The sequence below is a fragment of the Budorcas taxicolor genome, chromosome 20 (genome assembly GCF_023091745.1).
Source record: "Budorcas taxicolor isolate Tak-1 chromosome 20, Takin1.1, whole genome shotgun sequence".
Taxonomy (NCBI): domain Eukaryota; kingdom Metazoa; phylum Chordata; class Mammalia; order Artiodactyla; family Bovidae; genus Budorcas; species Budorcas taxicolor.
Window position 1 is genome coordinate 26,964,235 of NC_068929.1, and position 22,208 is coordinate 26,986,442.

The window sequence follows — 22,208 nt, forward strand, 5'->3', positions numbered from 1 at the left end:
GAAATAGGTGAAGGGGAGGTAAGAGGTACAAACTACTAGTTATAAATAGCTACAGGGATGTAATATACAGCACAAGGAACATAGTCAACATTTTATACTAACTCTGTATGGGGTATAATCTATAAAAATAGCAAATCACTATAATATACTGAAAATTAATATGACAGTGTCACTCAATTATACAATTTTAAAATTCTCTTACATTTGGAAATAAATTTTTAAAACACTTCTATACTAAACAATTCAAAGAAGAAAAATTACAATGGAACTTTAGAAATACTTAGAATTGTATGATAATGATATATATCAAAAATTAAATTTTTATACAATAAGAACTGAAAAATTATTAGGTAAACATCCATCTCAACTAGTAAGAACATTAGAAAAACAACAAAATAAATCACACAAGAATAAAGGAGGAAAAAAGTGGTAAGAGCAGACCTTCCTGGTGGCTCAGTGGTAAAGAATTTACCAATGCAGGAGACACAGATTCAATCCCTGGTTCAGGAAGATCCCATATGAGGTGGGACAATTAAGTCTGTGTGCCACAACTACTGAGCCAGCGCTCTAGAGCCCATGAGTTGCAACTACTGAAGCCCATGCATCAAGAGCCCATGGTCCACAACAAGAGAAACCACTGGAATGAGAAGCCCATGCACGGCAACTACAGAGTAGCCCCCACTCACCCCAAGTGGAAAATGCCTGTGCAGAGCAATTAAGACCCAGTACAGCCGTAAATAAATAAAAATAAATAAAGTTTTAAAAAATGTTAACAACAAAAAATAATGCAATAGGAAACAAAAATATAATAGTGGATCAATAAAGACAAAACCTAGTTCTTTTAAGAAAGCAATGAGACACTCCAGGACAAAGGACCGAAAGTGCGGAGATGGAAAAAGGTATTTCATGCAAATGAAAATGACAATAAAGTGGGGGATGCAACACTCATATAAACAAAACAGATATCCAAAAAAAGCCATAAAAAGGCTAAAGAAAGACACTACATAATGATAAAAGAATCAATACATGAAGAGGATATTACATTCAGTGACACATATGCACTCAATATAGGAGCATCTAAATTTATATAAATATATACATATTTATATATTTATAGATATAAATTTTTATATTTAAAATTATATTTAAATATTTTAAATACTTATATATAAGTATATAAAAATATTATATTCTTTGCAGACAAACATGGAGAACTCTATACAGCCAGCAAAAACAAGATCAGGAGCTGACTGTGGCTCAGATCATAAACTCATTATTGCCAAATTCAGACTGAAACTGAAGAAAGCAGGGAAAACCACTAGATCCTTCAGGTATGACCTAAATAAAATCTCTTATGATCATAGAGTGGAAGTGAGAAATACATTCAAGGGATTAGATCTAATAGAGTGCCTGAAGAACTATGGATGGAGGTTCCTGACATAGTACAAAGGGCAGTGATCAAGACCATCCTCAAGAAAAAGAAATGCAAAAAGGCAAAACGGTTGTCTTAGGAGGCCTTACAAATAGCTGAGAAAAGAAGAGAAGTGAAAGGAAAAGGAGAAAAGGAAAGATATACCCATTTGAATGCAGAGTTCCAAAGAATGGCACAGAGAGATAAGAAAGCCTTCCTCAGTGATCAATGCAAAGAAAAAGAGGAAAATAATAGAATGGGAAAGACTAGAGATCTCTTCAAGAAAATGAGTGACACTAAAGGAACATTTCATGCAAAGATGGGCACAATAAAGGACAGAAATGGTATGGACCTAATAGAAGCAGAGATATTAAGAAGAGGTGGCAAATATACAGAACTGTACAAAAAAGATCTTCATGACACAGACAACCATGATGGTGTGATCACTCACCTACAGCCAGACATCCTGGAATGTGAAGTCAAGTGGGCCTTAGGAAGCATCACTACGAACAAAGCTAGTGGAGGTGATGGAATTCCAATTAAGCTATTTCAAATCCTAAAAGATGATGCTGTGAAAGTACTGCACTCAACATGCCAGCATATTCTGAAGACTCAGCAGTGGCCACAGGACTGGAAAAGGTCAGTTTTCATTCCAATGCATAAGAAAGGCAATGCCAAAGAATGTTCAAACTACTGCACAACTGCACTTATCTCACATGCTAGCAAAGTAATGCTCAAAATTCTCCAAGCCAAGCTTCAACAGTACATGAACCGTGAACTTACAGATGTTCAAGCTGGATTTAGAAAAGGCAGAGGAACCCAAGATCAAATTGCCAATATTCACTGGATCATTGAAAAAGCATGTGAGTTCAAGAAAAATATCTACTTCTGCTTTATTGATTATGCCAAACCCTTTGACTGTGTAGATCTCAACAAACTATGGAAAATTCTTAATGAGATGGGAATACCAAACCACCTGACCTGTCTCCTGTGAAATCTGTATGCAGGTCAAGAAGCAACAGTTAGAACTGGACATGGAACAAGATTGGTTCCAAATAGGAAAAGGAGTACATTAAGGCTGTATGTTGTCACCCTGCTTATTTAACTTAGATGCAGAGCACATCATACAAAATGCCAGGCTGGATGAAGCACAAGCTGGAATCAAGATTGCCAGGAGAAATATCAATAACCTCAGACATGCAGATGATACCACGGTTATGGCAAGAAGTGAAGAACTAAAGAGCCTCTTGATGAGAGTCAAGGGGAGAGTGGAAAAGGTGGCTTAAAATTCAATATTCAGAAAACAAAGATCATGGCATCCAGTCCCATCACTTCACGGCAAATAGATGGGGAAATAACTGAAACACTGACAGACTTTATTTTGGGGGGCTCCAAAATCAAGGCAGATGGTGACTGAAGCCATGAAATTAAAAGACACTTGCTCCTTGGAAGAAAAGCCATGACCAACCTAGACAGCATATTAAAACGTAGAGACATTAGTTTGCCAGCAAAAGTCCGTCTAGTCAAAGCTATGGTTTTTCCACCAGTCATGTATGGATGTGATAATTGGTCTATAAAAAAAGCTGAGTGCCGAAGAATTGATGCTTTTGAACTGTGGTTTTGGAGAAGACTCTTCAGAGTCCCTTGGACTGCAAGGAGATCCAACCAGTCCATCCTAATGGAAATCATTCTTGAATATTCATTGGAAGGACTGATGCTGAAGCTGAAACTTCAATACTTTGGCCACCTGATGAGAACAACTGACATTTGAAAAGATCCTGATGCTGGGAAAGATTGAAGACAGGAGGAGAAGGGTATGACAGAGGATGAGATGGTTGGATGGCATCACCAATTGATGGACATGAATTTGAGTAAGCTCTGGGAGTTGATGATAGACAGGGAAGCCTGGTGTGCTGCAGTCCATGGCGTCACAAAGAGTTGGGCACAACTCAGCAACTGAACTGAACTGAAATATAGAAAACAAATACTAACAGACCTAAAGAGAAAAATGGATCGGAATACAGTAATAGAGGAGACTTTAACACCTCAATGACATCAGTAGACAAATCTTCCAGACAGAAAATCAGTAAGTCAACAGAGATCCTAAATGACGTATTAGAACAGTTAGACTTAATTGATATTTTCAGGACATTCAGTTCAGTTGCTCAGACTCTTTGTGACCCCATGGACTGCAGCACACCAGGCTTCCCTGTCCATCACCAACTCCCGGAGCTTACTCAATCACATGGTCATCAAGTCGGTGATGCCATCCAACCATCTTATCCTCTGTCACCCCACCCCCCACCTTCAATCTTTCCCAGCATCAGGGTCTTTTCAAATGAGTCAGTTCTTCACATCAGGTGGCCTAAGTATTGGAGCTTCTGCTTCAGCATCAGTCCTTCCAATTAATATTCAGGTTTGATCTCCTTGCAGTCCAAGGGACTCTCAAAAGTTCTCCACCATCACAGTTCAAAAGCATCAGTCCTTGGCACTAAGCTTTATGGTCCAACTCTCACATCCATACATGACTACTGGAAAAACCACAGCTCTGACTAGACGGACCTTTGCTGGCAAAGTAATGTCTCTGCTTTTTAATATGCTGTCTAGGTTGGTCATAACTTTCCTTCCAAGGAGCAAACGTCTTTTAACTCATGGCTTCAGTCACCATCTGCAGTGATTTTGGAGCCCCCCAAAATAAAGTTTCTCACTGTTTCCACTGTTTCCCCATCTATTTGCCATGAAGTGAATGGACTGGGTGCCATGATCTTAGTTTTCTGAATGTTGAACTTCAAACCAACTTTTCCACTCTCCTCTTTCACTTTCATCAAGAGGCTCTTTAGTTCTTTGCTTTCTGCCATAAGGTCGTGTCATCTGCATATCTGAGGTTATTGATATTTCTCCCAGCAATCTTGATTCCAGCTTGTGCTTCATCCAGCCTGGCATTTTGCATGATGTACTCTGCATATAAGTTAAATAAGCAAGGTGACAATATACAGCCTTGACAAACTCCTTTCCTGATTTGGAACCAGTCACATTACATCCCCAAAATAAACATACTACACATTCTTTTCAATTACACATAAAACATTCTCTAGGTTAGACCCATTCTAGGCCACCTCATGCGAAGAGTTGACTCACTGGAAAAGACTCTGATGCTGGGAGGGATTGGGGGCAGGAGGAGAAGGGGATGACAGAGGATGAGATGGCTGGATGGCGTCACTGACTCGATGGACGTGAGTTTGAGTGAACTCCGGCAGTTGGTGATGGACAGTGAGCCCTGGCGTGCTGCAATTCATGGGGTTGCAAAGAGTCAGGACACGACTGAGCGACTGAACTGAACTGAAGGATACAAAGTAAGCCTCAACAAATTTTAGAGGACAGAAATTATTTTAAGCATCTCTTCTAACCGCAATGGCATGAAGTCAGAAATCAACCACAGAGAAAGAAGAAAAAAAGTGATTATTCAGAGACTAAACAACATGCTACTTAAGAAAAAAAAATGGATCAATGAGATCAAAGAGGAAATTTTAAAAATACCTTGCAACAAATGACAATGAAAACATAACCATACACAAAATCTATGGGATGCAGGAAAAGCAGTCCTTTGAGGGAAGTGTATAGTGATACAGGCCTTCCTCACAAAACAAGGAAAACTCTCAAACAAGTAACCTAACCTATTACCTAAAGAATTAGAAACAGAAGAACAAACAAAAACTAAAGTCATAAGGAGGAAAGATTTATTAAAGATCAAAGAGGAAATAAATTAAAATAGAGATTAAGAAATAGAAAAAAAATCAATAAAACCGAGACCTAGTTTTTTGAAAAGACAAACAAAATCCACAATCTCTGGCCAGGCTCACCAAGAACAAGAGAGAGAGAGAACAGAAATAAAACAAGAAATGAAAAGGGGATAAATACCAACCAATACTGCAGAAATGCAAAAAACCATAAGAGAATACTATGGACAATTATATGCCAATAAGTTAAACAACCTAGAAGAAATGGACAAGTTTTTAGAAACATATAGCCTACCAAAACTGAAGCAAGAAGAAACAGATAATCTGAACAGACTGATCACTAGAAGTGAAATAGAAACTGTAATTTAAAAACTCCTGCAACAAAAAGGAGCACATTTGAGCCAATTCTAATGAGGTAGATGAACCTAGAGCCTATTATGAGTGAAGTAAGTTTGACAGAGAAAAACAAATATTTTATACTAATGCATATACCTGGAATCTAGAAAGATGGTACTGTGAACTCATGTGGGGCAGCAATGGAGACACAGACATAGAGAACAGATTTATGGACATGGATATGGGGAGGAAGGAGAGGGTGGGATGTATGGAGAGAGTAACATGGAAACTTACATTACCATTGTGTAAAATAGACAGTCAACAGGAATTTGCTGTATGACTCAGGGAACTCAAACTGGGGCTCTGTAACTACCTAGAGGGGTGGGATTGGGAGGAAGGTGGGAGGGAGGTTCAAATGGGAGGGGACATATGTATACCTATGGCTGATTTATGTTGAAGTTGGGCAGAAACCCAACACAATTCTATAAAGCAATCCTTCAATTAAAAACTAAATTTAAAATTTTTTTAAATATGGGGACCAAAATATTACTAAAAAAAAAAAAAGAGAGAAAGAAATTTCCCTACAAACAAATGTTAAGAACTGGATGGCATAAATGGAAAATTGTACCAAACATACAAAGAAAAACTTGAAACAATCCTTCTCAAACTCTTCCATAAGACTGAGAACACTCCCAAAGTGATTCTATGACATCACCATCACCTTGGTACCAGGCAAAGACATTACCAAAAAAGGAAATTACAGGCCAGTACCTCTGGTGAATATAGATGCAAAAATTCTGAAGGAAGTATTAGCAAATCAAATCCAACAACACATAAAAAGTCATACACCATGATCAAGCTGGATTCATCACAGGGTCGAAAGAATGGTTCAATACATACACCATACTGACAAAAGACAAAAACCACATGATCATCTCAACGGATGCAGAAAAAGCATTTGATACAATTCAACACCCATTCATGATAAAAATTCTTACCAAAGTGGATATGGAAGGAACATATCCAAGCATAACAAAAGCTATTTATGACAAACCCACAGCCAACATAGTACTCAAAAGAAAAAAGCTGAAAGCCTTCCTACTAAAATCTAAAACAAGCATGCCCCCCCCAAAAAATAAATAAAAATAAAAATAAATAAAGTATGCCCACTCTCACCATTTCCATTCAACATAGTATTGGAAGTCCTAGCCACAGCAACAAGATAAGAAAAATAAAAGATGTCCAAACTGGAAAGGAAGAGGTAATACTGTCATTATATGCAGATGGCATAATATATATAGAAAACCCTAAAAACTCCACACAAAAACTACTATAACTGATAAAATCAGCAAAGTAGCAGGATACAAGATTACCATATAGAAATCCATTCCACTTTTTAACACTTACAAGGAAATATCAGAAAGGGAAAATTAATTAAAATTCTTTTTAAAATCACATTAAAAACTATTTCCTAAAAGAGAAGAAAGGCAAAACATTCTCTGAAATAAATCTTACCCAATGTTCTACTAGGTTATTCTCCCAAGGCAACAGAAATAAAAACAAAAACAAGCAAATGGGACCTAATCAAAACTTATAGGCTTTTGCACACCAAAGGAAACCATAAAAAAAAAATTAAAAGACACACTACAGACTGAGAGAAAATATCTGCCAATGATAGGACCAACAAGGGATTAATTTCAAAAATGTACAAAGAGCTCATACAAACAGCTCAATAACAAAAAAAACAAACAGCCCAATTACAAAATGGGCTGAACACCTAAACAAACATTTCTCCAAAGACGACATACAGATAGCCAACAGGCACATGAAAAGATGCTCAACACCGCTAACTATCAGAGAAATGCAAATCAAAACTACAATGAGGCATAACCTCATATCAGTCAGAATGGCTGTCACTAAAAGGTCCTGAAAATAAACCACTATGTTGGCTGTGGGTTTGTCATAAAATAATAAATCCTGAAGAGAGTGTAGAGAAAAAGGAACCCTCCTACACTATTGGTGGGAATGTAAACTGGTGCAGCCACTATGGAAAACCTCCATACGTTACAGAGGTTCCTTAAAATACTAAGTTATTATATGATCTGGCAATCTCACTCCTCGGCATATGTCTGGAGAAAACTCTAATTTGAAAAGATACATACACCCCATGCACCCCAATGTTAACAGCAGCACTATTTACAATAACCAAGACATGGAAGAAATCTAAATGCCCATCAACAGAGGAAAGGACAAAGAATACGTACAAACACACACACACACACACACACGAAAGAAATCTAAATGCCCATCAACAGAGGAAAGGACAAAGAATACGTACGTACACACACACACACACACACACACACACACACACACAGTGGAATACTGCTCAGTCATTAAAAAAAGACAAATAATGCCATTTGAAGCAAAATGGGTAGACCCAGAGAATAACATACTAAGTGAACCAAGTCAGAAAAATGAAAACAAATATCATATATCACTTACATCTGAAATCTAAAAAAAAGACAAACAGCAAAGTTCTGATTTAAGAAAACTGACTCAAGAAAACAAAAACAAACAGAAGGTTGTTTTGTCTCCCTACAGAAAAGGAACCAGTACTCAAATCTCTGTATCATACCTATTTAAATGTAGTTGCACAGGTGAGTTCTATCAAACTCTCAAAGAACAAATCATTCCAACATTATACAATTCTACCAGAAAATAGAAAGAGGAATTATTCCCCGATTCATTCCACAAGGCCATAGTAATTATTATATGACAAGACAGGAGAAAATTAAACCTCTTTTACTCATGAGTAGATATAAAATCTCAAAAATACATATTAGCAAATCAATCCCAATAGTAATCTGAATAGGTACAACAGTATGACCAAGTTGAGTTTATTCCAGTATTCAAGGGTGTTTACCATCAGACATCTAAAAAGGTATTAACAACATTAACAGATTGAAAAAGTAATTATCTCCACAGATTAAAGTACATAATACAATTCAACACCATTCATAACCTAAAACATATATTTAGCAAACAATGGAAAATAAGAGATGTTCATGGTAGCTTTGCTCGTAACAACAAAAAAGGAAGCAACTCAAATGTGCGTTTAAGAAAGAATTCAAATATGTGGTACAGTCACACAACAGAGTTTTGCATATATTGTGGTCTATACTGTGTTCAGTTCAGTTCAGTCACTCAGCCGTGTCCGACTCTTTGTGACCCCATGAATCACAGCACGCCAGGCCTCCCTGTCCATCACCAACTCCCAGAGTTCACTCAGACTCACGTCCATTGAGTCCATGATGCCATTCAGCCATCTCATCCTCTGCCGTCCCCTTCTCCTCCTGCCCCCAAATCCATCCCAGTACCAGGGTCTTTTCCAATGAGTCAACTCTTTGCATGAGGTGGCCAAAGTACTGGAGTTTCAGCTTTAGCATCATTCCTTCCAAAGAAATCCCAGGGTTGATCTCCTTCAGAATGGACTGGTTGGATCTCCTTGCAGAAAGCATCAATTCTTTGGCACTCAGCTTTCTTCACAGTCCAACTCTTACATCCATACATTACCACTGGAAAAACCATAGCCTTGACTAGACAGACCTTTATTGGCAAAGTAATGTCTCTGCTTTTCAATACGCTATCTAGGTTGGTCATAACTTTTCTTCCAAAGAGTAAGCGTCTTTTAATTTCATGGCTGCAGTCACCATCTGCAGTGATTTTGGAGCCCAAAAAAATAAAGTCTGACACTGTTTCCACTGTTTCCCCATCTATTTCCCATGAAGTGATGCCATGATCTTCGTTTTCTGAATGTTGAGCTTTAAGCCACTTTTTCACTCTCCACTTTCACTTTCATCAAGAGGCTTTTTAGTTCCTCTTCACTTTCTGCCATAAGGGTGGTGTCATCTGCATATCTGAGGTTACTGATATTTCTCCCAGCAATCTTGATTCCAGCTTGTGCTTCTTCCAGCCCAGTGTTTCTCACAATGTAATTATAAATGAACTACAATAATTGGCAATACAGATGAACCTGGTAGTCTGGCAAAAACCACCATTATTGTAAAGTAATTAGATTCCAATTAAAATAAATAATAAAAAAAAAAGAATCTGCCTTCCAATGGAGGGGACACAGGTTCGACCCTTAGTTGGGGAACTAAGATCCCACATGCCACAGGGCAACTAAGCTACTGAGCCTACATGCCTCAACTAGAGAGAAGCTCACACGCTGCAACAGAGCAGACTCTGTTGTACTCAAATAAGTAATTTTTTTTAAAAAAGATAGAAATCTAAAATATCAGAATCAACAGACTTAAAAAAACAGAGTTTAACAAAAGTGGTTAAACCTTGAAGTCAAGATTTCAGATTATTTTCTTTCTTTACACCACTACATTTAAGTTTTTTCATTTTTTGTTTTTTTGCAATATTTTTTTGTTTTTTTGCAATATTTAGATAGTAACTTAGGATAGCATTCATTGCCCTGGTATGTATTTCTGTAATAAGAAAATCTATTTTCATGAAAAAGAAATCAATTAAAAAAGAGACACCAAAGTACTTGTTATTCATAAGGTAAACAGGCAAACTATATTTTTTATTATTGATTTTACTTCATTAGTCTGAACGTTCAAGATCTAATGCTAAGAGAAGTCCATGTTTTTAGCTGGTGGCCATTTCAATCTAACTTATTGATGACTTCACTACAAAGTAATGTTACACCTTAATATACTATAGATTCAAACTTTCATTCCTTCATGAAAGTTATTTCTGGCACCTCACAGAACAAGGTTTCTTCTGATTACACAATGATCTATGCATATAGATATGTTCAGTATAGACTACTTTCACCCAATTTTCTTCTTTGAATACTTCAAGTACATACACATACACATGGTTATTAGCCTTTGGCTGGGGTTTCAGCAGGCAGGAATTTCATAAACTTTTGAGAATCAAGATATTCTATATTAAACTGCTGCATTTAAAAGTTTACAAAAGCTAAGTGTATCGTCTAAACTTCACTTCCTTCTATCAAGAGGATTACTCTGAACTTAAGGTGAACATGGGAATTAAATCTGCTTTAACCTGATGAACTCTCTCAACACCCCCACCCCCACTTTTACATTTTATAAACTACCTCTCCACAGGTTTTTCCACATTAGGACAGGCTTCAGTGAGCCAGTAGCTCCCTTAACTATAAAAATGTTTTACTTCATTCACAAATTTTTGATGAGAGAAATGAAACTACCTGGTATCACCAGGCCCTCTTTCTTACATTAGTTGCTGTTTTAGTTGCAAAGTCGTATCGGACTCTTTTGCAACTCCATGGGCTGTGTAGCCCACCAGGCTCCTCCGTCCATGGGATTCCCCTGGCAAGAATAGTGGAGTGGGTTGCCATTTCCTTCTCCAGAGGATTTTCTTGACTGGGGATTGAACACACACCTCCTGCATTAGGCAGGTGGATTCTGTACCACTGAGCCACCAAGAAAGCCCCTCTCTTGATGACAGTAAGGCTTAAAAGAAGTAGTTACTCAAGGTCATGGAGACTCATAGAAAATTCACAGTAACTTAAATTCGTAGAAAGTAAACAATGGTTGCCAACAGCTGAGGAGAGGAGTGATTGTTGAGTTATTGCTTACTAGGTATGAAATTTCAGTTTGGGAAGGTGAAAAAGTCTCAGAGGTAGACGGTGGTCAGGCTGCACAGCAACATGAGGGTACTTAATATCACTGAACAGTACATTTAAAAATGGTTAATACAGTAAATTTTGTTGCTATATGTATTTTTTAATTGAAAAAGTACTAGAAGTAGCATATCAGCCTGCTGTGAACTTAAAATCAAAGACTACTGTCATGAGTTTAATTTTCTAGCCCAGGTCCTACCACTTCCAGCTATCTTCTCAACTTCATAAAAAATGTAGGTGAACAAGATGGAGACAAGTGATAGGGGAAAAACAACAGCTCCCTTATTTTGATTTGTCTCTCTTATTTGCCGAGGACCTCCCTAAGTTAGTTTTCAGATCCCAAAGAGGCTCATATTATCTTTTTTTAAATATTTTACTTTTTAATTAATTTAATTGGAGGCTAAGTACAATATTGTGGTGGGTTTCGCCATACATTGACATCAATCAGCCATGGGTGTACAAGTGTCTCCCTGTTCCAAACCCTCCTCCCATGTACCTCCCCATCCCATCCCTCTGGGCTGTCCCAGTGCACCAGCTGTGAGTGCCCTGTTTCGTGCATTGAACTTGGACTGGTCATCTATTTCACATATAGTAATATACATGTTTCAATGCTATTCTCTTAAAATCATCCCACCCTCGCCTTCTCCCACAGAGTCCAAAAGCCTGTACTTTATATTTGTCTCTTTTGCTGTCTTGCATATAGGGTTACTGTTACCATCTTTCTAAATTAAACCATATATATGCATTAATATACTGTATTGGTGTTTTTCCTTCTGACTTACTTCACTCTGTATAGGCTCCAGTTTCATCCACCTCATTAGAACTGACTCAAATGTTCTTTTTATAGCTAAGTAATATTCCATCGTGTATACATATCACAACTTTCTTATCCATTCATCTGCAGATGGACATCTAGGTTGCCTCCATGTCCTAGCTACTGTAAACCATGTTCCAATGAACACTGGGGTACATGTGTCTCTTTCAATTCTGGTTTCCTCAGTGTGTATGCCCAACAGTGGGACTGCTGGGTCATATGGCAGTACTATTTCCAGTTTTTTAAGGAATCTCCTCACTGTTCTCCATAGCAGCTGTACTAGTTTGCATTCCCACCAACAGTGTAAGAGAGTTCCTTTTCTCCACACCTTCTCCACCATTTATTGTTCAGACTTTTTGATAGCAGCCATTCTGACCAGCGTGAGATGGTACCTCATTGTGGTTTTGAATTGCATTTCTCTGATAAGTGATGCTAAGCATCTTTTCATGTCTTTGTTAGCCATCCATATGTCTTCTTTGGAGAAATGTCTGTTTAGTTCTTTGGCCCGTTTTTTGATTGGGTCATTTATTTTTCTGGTATTGAGCTGCTTGTATATTTTTAAGATTAACTGTCAATTGCTTTGTTTGCTATTATTTTCTCCCATTTTGAAGGCTGTCTTTTCAACTTGCTTATAGTTTCCTTTGTTGTACAAAAGCTTTTCAGTTTAATTAGGTCCCATTTGTTTATTTTTGCTTTTATTTTCATTACTCTGGGAGGTGGGTCATAGAGGATCATGTTCTGATTTATGTCAGAGAGTGTTCTGCCTATGTTTTCCTCTAGGAGTTTTATAGTTTCTGGTTTTACATTTAGATCTTTGAGTTTATTTTTGTGTATGGTGTTAGGTGTTCTAGTTTCATTCTTTTACAGGTGGTTGACCAGTTTCCCAGCCCCACCTGTTAAAGAGATTGTCCTTTCTCCATTGTATATTTTTGTCTCCTTTGTCAAAGATAAGGTGTCCATAGGTGCATGGATTTATCTCTGGGCTTTCTATTTTGTTCCATTGATCTATATTTCTGTTTTTGTGCCAATACCACACTGTCTTGACAACTGTAGCTTTATAATATAGTCTGAAGTCAGGCAGGTTGATTCCTCCAGTTCCATTCTTCTTTCTCAAGATTGTTTTGGCTATTTGAGGTTTTTTGTGTTTCCATACAAATTGTGAAATTAATTATTCTAGTTTTGTGGAAAATGTTATTGGCAGCTTGATAGGGATTGTATTAAATCTGTAGATAGCTTTGGGTAGTATACTCATTTTCAATATGTTGAGATTCTTCCAATCCACAAACATGGTATATGTCTCCATCTATTTGTGTCATCTTTGATTTCTTTCATCAGTGTTTTACAGTTTTCTAAATATAGGTCTTTTGTTTCCTGAGGTCAATTTATTCCTAAGTATTTTATTCTTTTTGACATAATGGTGAATGGGATTGTTTCCTTAATTTCTATATCTATGTTCTCATTGTTAGTATATAGGAAATGCAAGGGATTTATGTGTATTAATTTGATATGAGTTTGATTTAAAATAGTTGCTATCCTGACAGGTCACCATCACTGTAACCTGCTTCAACACCTGAATCTACTCTCCTACTGGCTTATATCAGGAATCCTGATATCAGGAATTCCCATAGCAGCCTGAAAGCCAAACATGCAACTTCCAGGCTGGGCAAAAGTTTTACAGCAAACCCACTAAATCAAAGATACATTCTGTAATACTACACTCTTTCTTCTTTCCCTTCCTTTAATTGTTAAGAGGCTCCCAACCCAAAATATTCAAGCCAGAATGCCTCACTGCTGCTGCTGCTAAGTTGCTTCAGTTGTGTCCGACTCTGTGCAACCCCATAGATAGCAGCCCACCAGGATCCCCCGTCCCTGAGATTCTCCAGGCAAGAACACTGGAGTGGGTTGCCATTTCCTTCTCCAATGCATGAAAGTGAAAAGTGAAAGTGAAGTCACTCAGTCATGTCCGACTCTTAGCGACCCCATAGACGCCAGCCTACCAGGCTCCTCTGCCCATGGGATTTTCCAGGCAAGAGTACTGGAGTGGGTTGCCATTGCCTTCTCCAGAATGTCTCACTAGAAAATTAAAAAACTTCCTTGACAAGGTATCTACTAGTTTGCTTCTCATCCATTGGATGAAGCCCTTAACTGAAAAACAGTTCTGCATTTTTGCCTTAACACATACCTGACGATGAAGCCAGAGTCCTGTTAAAAGTGTCCCCATTTGCTCCAGAAGAATACCTATCCTGTAAGAAAAAAGAAAAGATTAGTTTTCTACCTTGAATAATAAAAATGAGTATAACAACTGGGTTTTGTCCAGAACAAAACAATTAGAGGATGTAAGATTTCCTGGGTCACTGCATGTTCCTTTATTAACTACTCTAAAACATCTTCACTTTAAAATTGTATGTATAGCATACTAATATATTACTTAAAACAATGGTCAGAAAACTATAGACACAAGCCAAATCTGGTGGGCCACCAGTTTTTAGAAATAAAGTTTTATTGGAAAAAAGCCATCCTCAACTCATCTAGGTATGTAACAGGCTGCTTCCTCTCAAACAAGTTTCTGATACTAAAGGCAAAACTTTTGAACAGAGCTCTGTAATTCTTCAAAATCAAATTCAACAATTTAAGCTCTGAAATTCTTTAAAATCAAATTCAATAATTTCAACAAAAAGTGACCTGAAGTTTACAGGTAACACTTCAACTAACTGACTGAATTAGAAAAATCACAATTTTTTTTTGTCAAATAAGTTTCTTTAAATAAACCTAAAACTGGAAGGAGTGCACCAAAGTAGGTATTAACATCTTCAGGTAATACTTTTGCTCTAAAATTTCTTTCACAAATACACTGACTTTTAAAAAAAAGCTCTTGCCCAGTGGTTGTCAGTGGTGGGGCAGGGATGGGGGGAGTAGGCCTTTGGACAGGAGTCCACCCTTCCTCACCCTACAGAATCCAAAATAAAGCAAACTTTCCTTTCCACAAAAAAAAAAAAAAAAAACCTACTTTATAAAGCTCAAAAGACATTCAATTATTTTTCTAACTTACTAAAAACATACAATAAAATCCTTGAAATGGCTTGAGATTTTGAAAACTGCTACAGTAAAAAGTTCCAATTTATGATTACCATAGACGATAAGACAAACCAGAAAAATAATGCGGCTTTCCCAATTTAAAGTGAAACACTGAAGACTTTTTCTAGTATCCAAAATACTACTGGATGAATAGAGCCCCCAAAAGGGTTAGTTTTATATAAGTGTTGTAACACTCAGCTTCATATAACTGATAAAAAGTAATGAAACACCCTGGTACCAAACAACTGAAAAATTATTATTACCAAACAAAGAAGATGGAATTTAACATCCCACATACACTCTAAGGCAAATTTTGAAAAAAAAAAAAAAAAATTTTTTTTTCAATAGAATTCATCTTTCATCATAAAAATCCTTAACATTTTTCATTACCTTTAAAATAATTTCATATTCCCTTCCAGCTACTGCATCATTTCTCTGCTCCATTGTAGGCAAAAAATTTTGTCTACATTTGCTGCCTCTATTTTCTCACATTCCATATTTCCTTCAAGCTACTCTTGCTAGCCTCCATCCTCACCTCTGCACTCAAAAAGCTTATAGTAAGCATATTATGTAATAAAATTACTACTTTTAAGCTTCATCCTGCCAGAGCTCTCAGCAGCATTTGAAACAACAGGCTATCTACTTCCCTCTCTGGCTTAGGGAACACATACTTCCCAGGTTTTCCTCTTGCCCCACGGCCACTCCCTCCACAGTCTCCTTTGCCAGCTCCCCAGTTAACATACCTTTAAAGTCAAAGTGCCCCACAGTTCATGGCAGAGCTCTTTAAGTCTGTTTTATTCCATCCAACTTTACCCACTCTCACAGATTTAAATTCTATTAAAATAGATAAATCCCAAATTTGTACCTACAGCTCTGATTCCTCTCCTAAGCAACAACTACTGACTAGTATCCTTACTTAAATCTTTTCTTAGGCATCTGAAATTGAACACTGCAAATACAGAATTCTTGATTTTTTCTCTCCCAAATTGGTTCATCTTCCACATATTTCCCATTTCAGTAAAGAGCACCATCATCCATCTACTTGCTTCAATAAAAAAACTTAGCATCACTCTTGAGTTCCCCATATCCAGCCCATCTAGTCCTAGCAACTATATGTTCACCTATATCTCCAGGATCCTCTCCCTTTCTTCCTTTTCTCTTTCCTTCTCAGATTTCATTTTCTACAAATCTTGCCTTATCTTACTATGGTTTAGCCATACTAGATATTTGTTACTCAGTCACTCAGTCACGTCCAACTCTTTGCAACCCCATGGACTGCAGCACTACAGGCATCCCTGTCCTTTACCATCTTCCAGAGGTTGTTCAAAGTCATGTCCATTGAGTCACATGATGCCATCCAACCACTGCATCCTTTGTCATCCCCTTCTCCTCCTGCCATGAGTCTTTCCCAGCATCAGGGTATTTTCTAATGAGTCAGCTCTTCAAATCAGGTAGCCAAAATAGTCAGGACCGATTTCCTTTAGGATTGACAGGTCTGATCTCCTATCAGTCCAAGGAACTCTCAAGAGTCTTCTCCAACATCACAGTTCAAAAGGATCAATCCTTGGCACTTAGCCTTCTTTATGGTCCAACTATCACATCCATACATGACTATTCAAAAAACCATAGCTTAGTCTATATGGACCTTTGTTGACAAAGTAATGTCTCCACTTTTTAATATGCTGTCTAGGATGGTCATAGCTTTTCTTCCAAGGAACAAGTATCTTTTAATTTCATGGCTGCAGTCACCACCTGCGGTAATTCTAGAACCCAGAAAAATGGTCTCTCACTGTTTCCATCGTTTCCCCATCTATTTGCCATGAAGTGATGAGACCAGATGCCATAATCTTCATTTTTTTAATGTTAAATTTAAAGCCAGCCTTTTCACTCTCCTCATTCACTTTCATCAAGAGGCTCTTTAGTTCCTCTTTGCTTTCAACCATAGGGCTGATATCATCTGCATATCTGAGGTTATTGATATTTCTCCCAGGAATCTCGATTCCAGCTTGTGCTACATTCAGCCCAGCATTTCACATGATATACTCTACATATAAGTTAAATAAGCAGGGTGACAATATACAGCCTTGAGGTACTCCTTTCCCAATTTGGAACCAAACCATTGCTTCATGTCCGGTTCTGTTGCTTCTGGCCTTGCATACAGGTTTCTCAGGAGGCAGGTAAGGTGGTCTGGTACTCCCATCTCCTTCAGAATTTTACACAGTTTGAAGTGATCCACATAGTCAAAGGCTTTAGCGTAGTCAATGAAGCAGAAGTAGGTGGGTTTTTTTTTTTACTTCTCTTGCTTTTGCTATGATCCAAAGGATGTTGGCAATTTGATCTCTGCTTCCTCTGCCTTTTCTAAATCCAGCTTGAACATCTGGAAGTTCTCGGTTTATGCTGAAGCCTAGCTTTGAAAATTCTGAGCATTACTCTGCGTGATATGAGTGCAACTGTGTGGTAGTTTGAACATTCTTTGTCATTGCCTTTCTTTGGGAATGGAATGAAAACTGACCTTTTTCAGTCCTGTGGCCACTGCTGAGTTTTCCAAATTTGCTGGTATATTGAGTGCAGCACTTTCACAGCATCATCTTTTAGGATTTGAAATAGCTCTATACTAGCTATAGGAGATTGAATAATGTCCACTCAATGATATCAAGCCCTAATTTCTGAAATGTGTGTTATATTATTTGAAAAAAAAAGTTCTAGCCAATATAACTAAGAATTTTGAAATGAAGAGATTAACCTGGATTATCCAAGTGGGCCCTAAATGTCATCACAAGTGCCCTTATGAAAGGCCAAGGGTATTAACACAAACACAGAGAAGGCCAAGTGAAGACAACAGAAAGAGATGCAGCCACAAGCCAAGGCTGCCTATAACCACCAGAAGTTGAAAGAAGTATGGATTCTCTCCAAGAGCCTACTGAAGGAAAATAGCACTGCTGAGACCATGGTTTCTAACTTCTAGCCTCCAGAACTATAAGAGAAATTTTTCTGTTACTGTAAGCTATCTGAGTCTGAGTGAACTCCGGGAGATGGTGATGAACAGGGAGGCCTGGCGTGCTGTGATTCATGGGGTCGCAAAGAGTCGGACATGACTGAGCGACTGAACTGAACTGTAAGCTATCTAGTTTGTGATAACTGGTTACAGCATCTATAGGCAACTAATACATTGTACTTCTTCCTGTTGTCCTGATACCCCAAGTTTGTTCCCTCTTCAGGATCTTTGCACATCATGTGTTACTGGGACTCTTTCAGGTCTCCAGCTCATGAGTCATAGTCTCAAGGAATATTTTCCTCTCCATATGATCTAAATCTACCCATACCAATTTCCTTCCTCTCTCCCTCACACACAGAGAGTTTCCTGATTCTTTTATTACTATTATTATTAAATTTTTATTTAATACTTTTCACTATTAGTATGTGATTTTTAATGTGCTTATTCTGCCTCCTCCAGTAAAATACAACATCCATACCAGCAAGCCCCTTATCTATCATGTTCACAACTAGCTCCAGCATCTAATAAGGCTCAAAAAAACTTGTTGAATGAGTCTTAGGTCTTAACATTACCTATTTTTAGAACATTTAGCCATAAAACTTTTATAACCTCTTTACTCATCCAAGTGAACCAATTTAGAAATTTTAAAACATTATTTCAAACATTATAAATTTCAAAATAATAATTGTGAATGGACTAATTATCTTAAGCAGTTTCCACTTTAATCACAAGAGTATATGCCTTCTGAAATACACCAGAAAAAAGGCAAAAAGATCAGACAGAAGAGATGAGTGTGTAGATTCATCGGTCATTTAATAAGAAATATTACAACTAGCAAGCAAACTCAGTATCCTGTTACAGTCATCATGCTCATCCATTTCATCTCTCACCCCAACAAGTGTGCACGCAATGTGCAAATGCCTAACCATTTCTGGACTACTGTAACTGCGAGATTACCAAATATTTCTCAACCTCACATTTTTTAATTATTCTATCCCCGCATGGTACACTCACTTTAAAAACTAGCATTGGTTCTAAAAACTACCAGAAGAGCAACCTGTTAGTTCAAAATTATATAAACTTGTGTTAATACTAAATCTCCTCAGAAGGATCCTTCAAAGCATTCAGAAAAGGTTTATCACATAATAAGAACCTCCTGAATAGCACAGGGAATTCTATTCAATACTTTGTATAGACCTATACAAGAATAGAAGATAAAAAAGAATGAATATATGTATATGTATAACTGACCTATTTTGCTGTACAGCAGAAACACAACACTGTAAATCAACCATACTCCCAATTTTTTAAAGAAAAGGCTGATCACAGATATTATTACCAATCCAAGATGATCTCACAGCCAATACAAACTGAACAAAAGGGAAACCCAGTCACTTCTTGAAACAGAAACCCAATTAGACCAACCAATCAAATGGGGCCTTTAAAAGAAAACAGGCTGAAGAAAAGACCTCAGATTTCTCCTACATAAAAACGTCACGTGTTCATCCTTAGCCTCTACACAGCTTATTCAACAAAGACAAGCAAACAAAGCCACTGAATGCATCATGTTCCTTCAAGTTAAGTAGGTCAAATTACTAACTGCACATCTAGCACCAGGTGTTAAGTTTGTGGACAAATGCAAAAAATTTACTACAAATTGGCCCCACACAGATATGTACTAAGAATCGTAAGACAGAAATATTAACATAATTAATATTTAATCAGTATGACCAATATCAAGAAACAAAGTATGTTACTGAATAGCACAAAGACTCCCAAAAGGTAAATCTGGAAGCCTGACAGTTGACCATCCTCAATTTCAGACACCCTTTGCAATAACCATGCACAACATGCTACAGTTCAGTATACCGTTTGAATAATACTTAGTGAAGACAAAATCTCAGAGTAAGAAAAAGTAAAAATTAGACAAGTCTAAGTGGAAGAACATCTGTACCTGTGAGTTAAACTGTGTTATTAGAACAAATCTACCAAGAACCTGGGAAAAAAAGAACCATAAAAAATTATTTGACCAAGTAACTCCATTTTGGAAAAAAATACTCCCAAATTAAATAATAAATTGTAGATATTCATGACAATACTACAGAGCAAAGATAACACTTTAATTTCTACCAACAGAAAATTAATTATGTTATGGTAGTTATTGGAGAAGGCAACAGCACCCCACTCCAGTGCTCTTGCCTGGAAAATCCCATGGACGGAGGAGCCTGGTAGGCTGCAGTCCATGGGGTTGCCAAGAGTCGGACACCACTGACCAACTTCACTTTCACTTTTCACTTTCATACATTGGAGAAGGAAATGGCAGCCCACTCCAGTGTTCTTGCCTGGAGAATCCCAGGGACGGGGGAGCCTGGTGGGCTGCCGTCTATGGGGTCGAACAGAGTCGGATACGACTCAAGTGACTTAGCAGTATGGTAGTTATAGTCCATTAAATACTATATAACCATAAAAAATTATTTTTAGGAAGTTAGTAATATGGAATAGCTAGTGCTGAAGAGTGAAAAAGCTGAAATCAAAAATTACTATTATGTACAATCATTACAATCCATATAAACATGTGCTTGGGAAATATAGAAGAAAATTTACTAAAACCTCAACAGCATTTGTGCTAGTGAGTGAGACTGTTAGGTAATGTTTCTCCTCTTTTAGTCTTACACTATTTTATGATATTGTAACATAAAGACGACTATAAAAAGATAACATACAAAAAAATGTTATTTCTAAAATAAGTCCCAAAGCAAGAAACATGATAAACTTAGATTAACATCTTAGGTATTTTAATCTAAACTTTAAATGCAAACAGACCAAATTCAAGACAGACAAAGAATTAAATTTTATGTTTTGGGGTAAATTAAGAATTTCTACTAAGACATCACTTGAAACAGAAAAGTCTCAGAATTGACTAACATAAATACAAACTGGAAATCCTAAAAGGAAAACAAACTGACTTTTGGAGACATTTTCAAGTAGATAACATTTACGTAAAAGCAATCCATTAAATACACTGTCTTCCAAAGCAGACTCTGTTCACCATCTTAAAGTCAAAACTAAAATCCAAAAACCCACTCCATAAACCCCTCATCTAAATTACAGTGTAACTCTTCAAAAGCTATTGAGGGAAAAGATCTGCAGATTTGTACATCTGAGGATCAAACTGATGTTACCATCTGAACCAGCCTAATGTTTTCATTTTGAGAGCCCTGCTTGTATAAAACCAATTTTCAGAATTCAAATTGCCACCCAAAAACGAAATTTTATTTTTCCATTTTCTATACAACTGTATCTCAGAGACATTCAACCACATTAACACAAGCTTGCTTTCACCCACAATAAGTTCTAAATCATTGAGATTTAAATTAAGTTGCTAATAATATTATACCCGTTTTACGTTTTAATTATTAAATTATGTCAGACTGTTTACTTCTATTTGAGGCTTAGCATGCTTCATCATTCCCTATAAGACAGTTAATAACAGTCACGTGGAGAAGCACAGCATGCTTCTCACCACAGATGAACTTTCTCACCATAGAGATTTTCAACTTTGATAAAATCTGTAGCATTCAATAACTACAAACTTTAAATTTTATTACCTTCTCAAATACAGGAACATAGGAAGACACATGAGGTTTGATTATTTCTGCTTCCCAATCTTCATCTCCCATGGTGGCTTCCAGTTCAGTTTTTATAAAAATACAAACATGCACATTTAGGCTCAGTCAGAATCAGAGATCAGAGTTGTACCTTTAAAAGCATAATTCATCTTTTCACACATATACCTCCAAACTACACAATTAACTGTTGTTCCGCCCCACAAGTTTTTGCAAAAAGGGCAATTAAAGTTTTATTTCTTACCGAGAGATACCATTTATATTCATCCTTTTGGCTCAGACAGTAAAGAATCCGCCTGCCATGCGGGAGACCTGCATTCGATCCCTGGGTTGGGAAGATCCCCTGGAGAAGGGAATGGCTACCCACTCCAGTATTCTGGCCTGGAGAATTCCATGGACTATATAGTCCATGGGGTCCCAAAGGGTCGGACACTACTGAGCGACTTTCAATTTTTTACCTTAAAAAATTAGTTGAACCACTTATCTAATCACTCTAGCAATCACCATGTCCCGGTGAAGTTTAGGCTTTTCCCC

At 37.3% G+C, this 22,208-nt stretch overlaps 1 protein-coding gene across 1 annotated transcript in view; it reads right to left on the reverse strand.

Moving 5' to 3' along the window:
- Positions 1-21,728, reverse strand: part of DDX4 (DEAD-box helicase 4) — a 68,749-nt gene extending 47,021 nt beyond the window's left edge. Inside the window, exons 1-2 of the mRNA XM_052659169.1 lie at positions 21,657-21,728; positions 14,161-14,221 (exon numbers count right to left, since the gene is read on the reverse strand). Of these exons, the coding sequence (XP_052515129.1) occupies positions 14,161-14,221; positions 21,657-21,728 (133 nt within the window). The remainder of the gene's footprint in view (positions 1-14,160; positions 14,222-21,656) is intronic.
- Between the last annotated feature and the right edge of the window lie 480 nt (positions 21,729-22,208).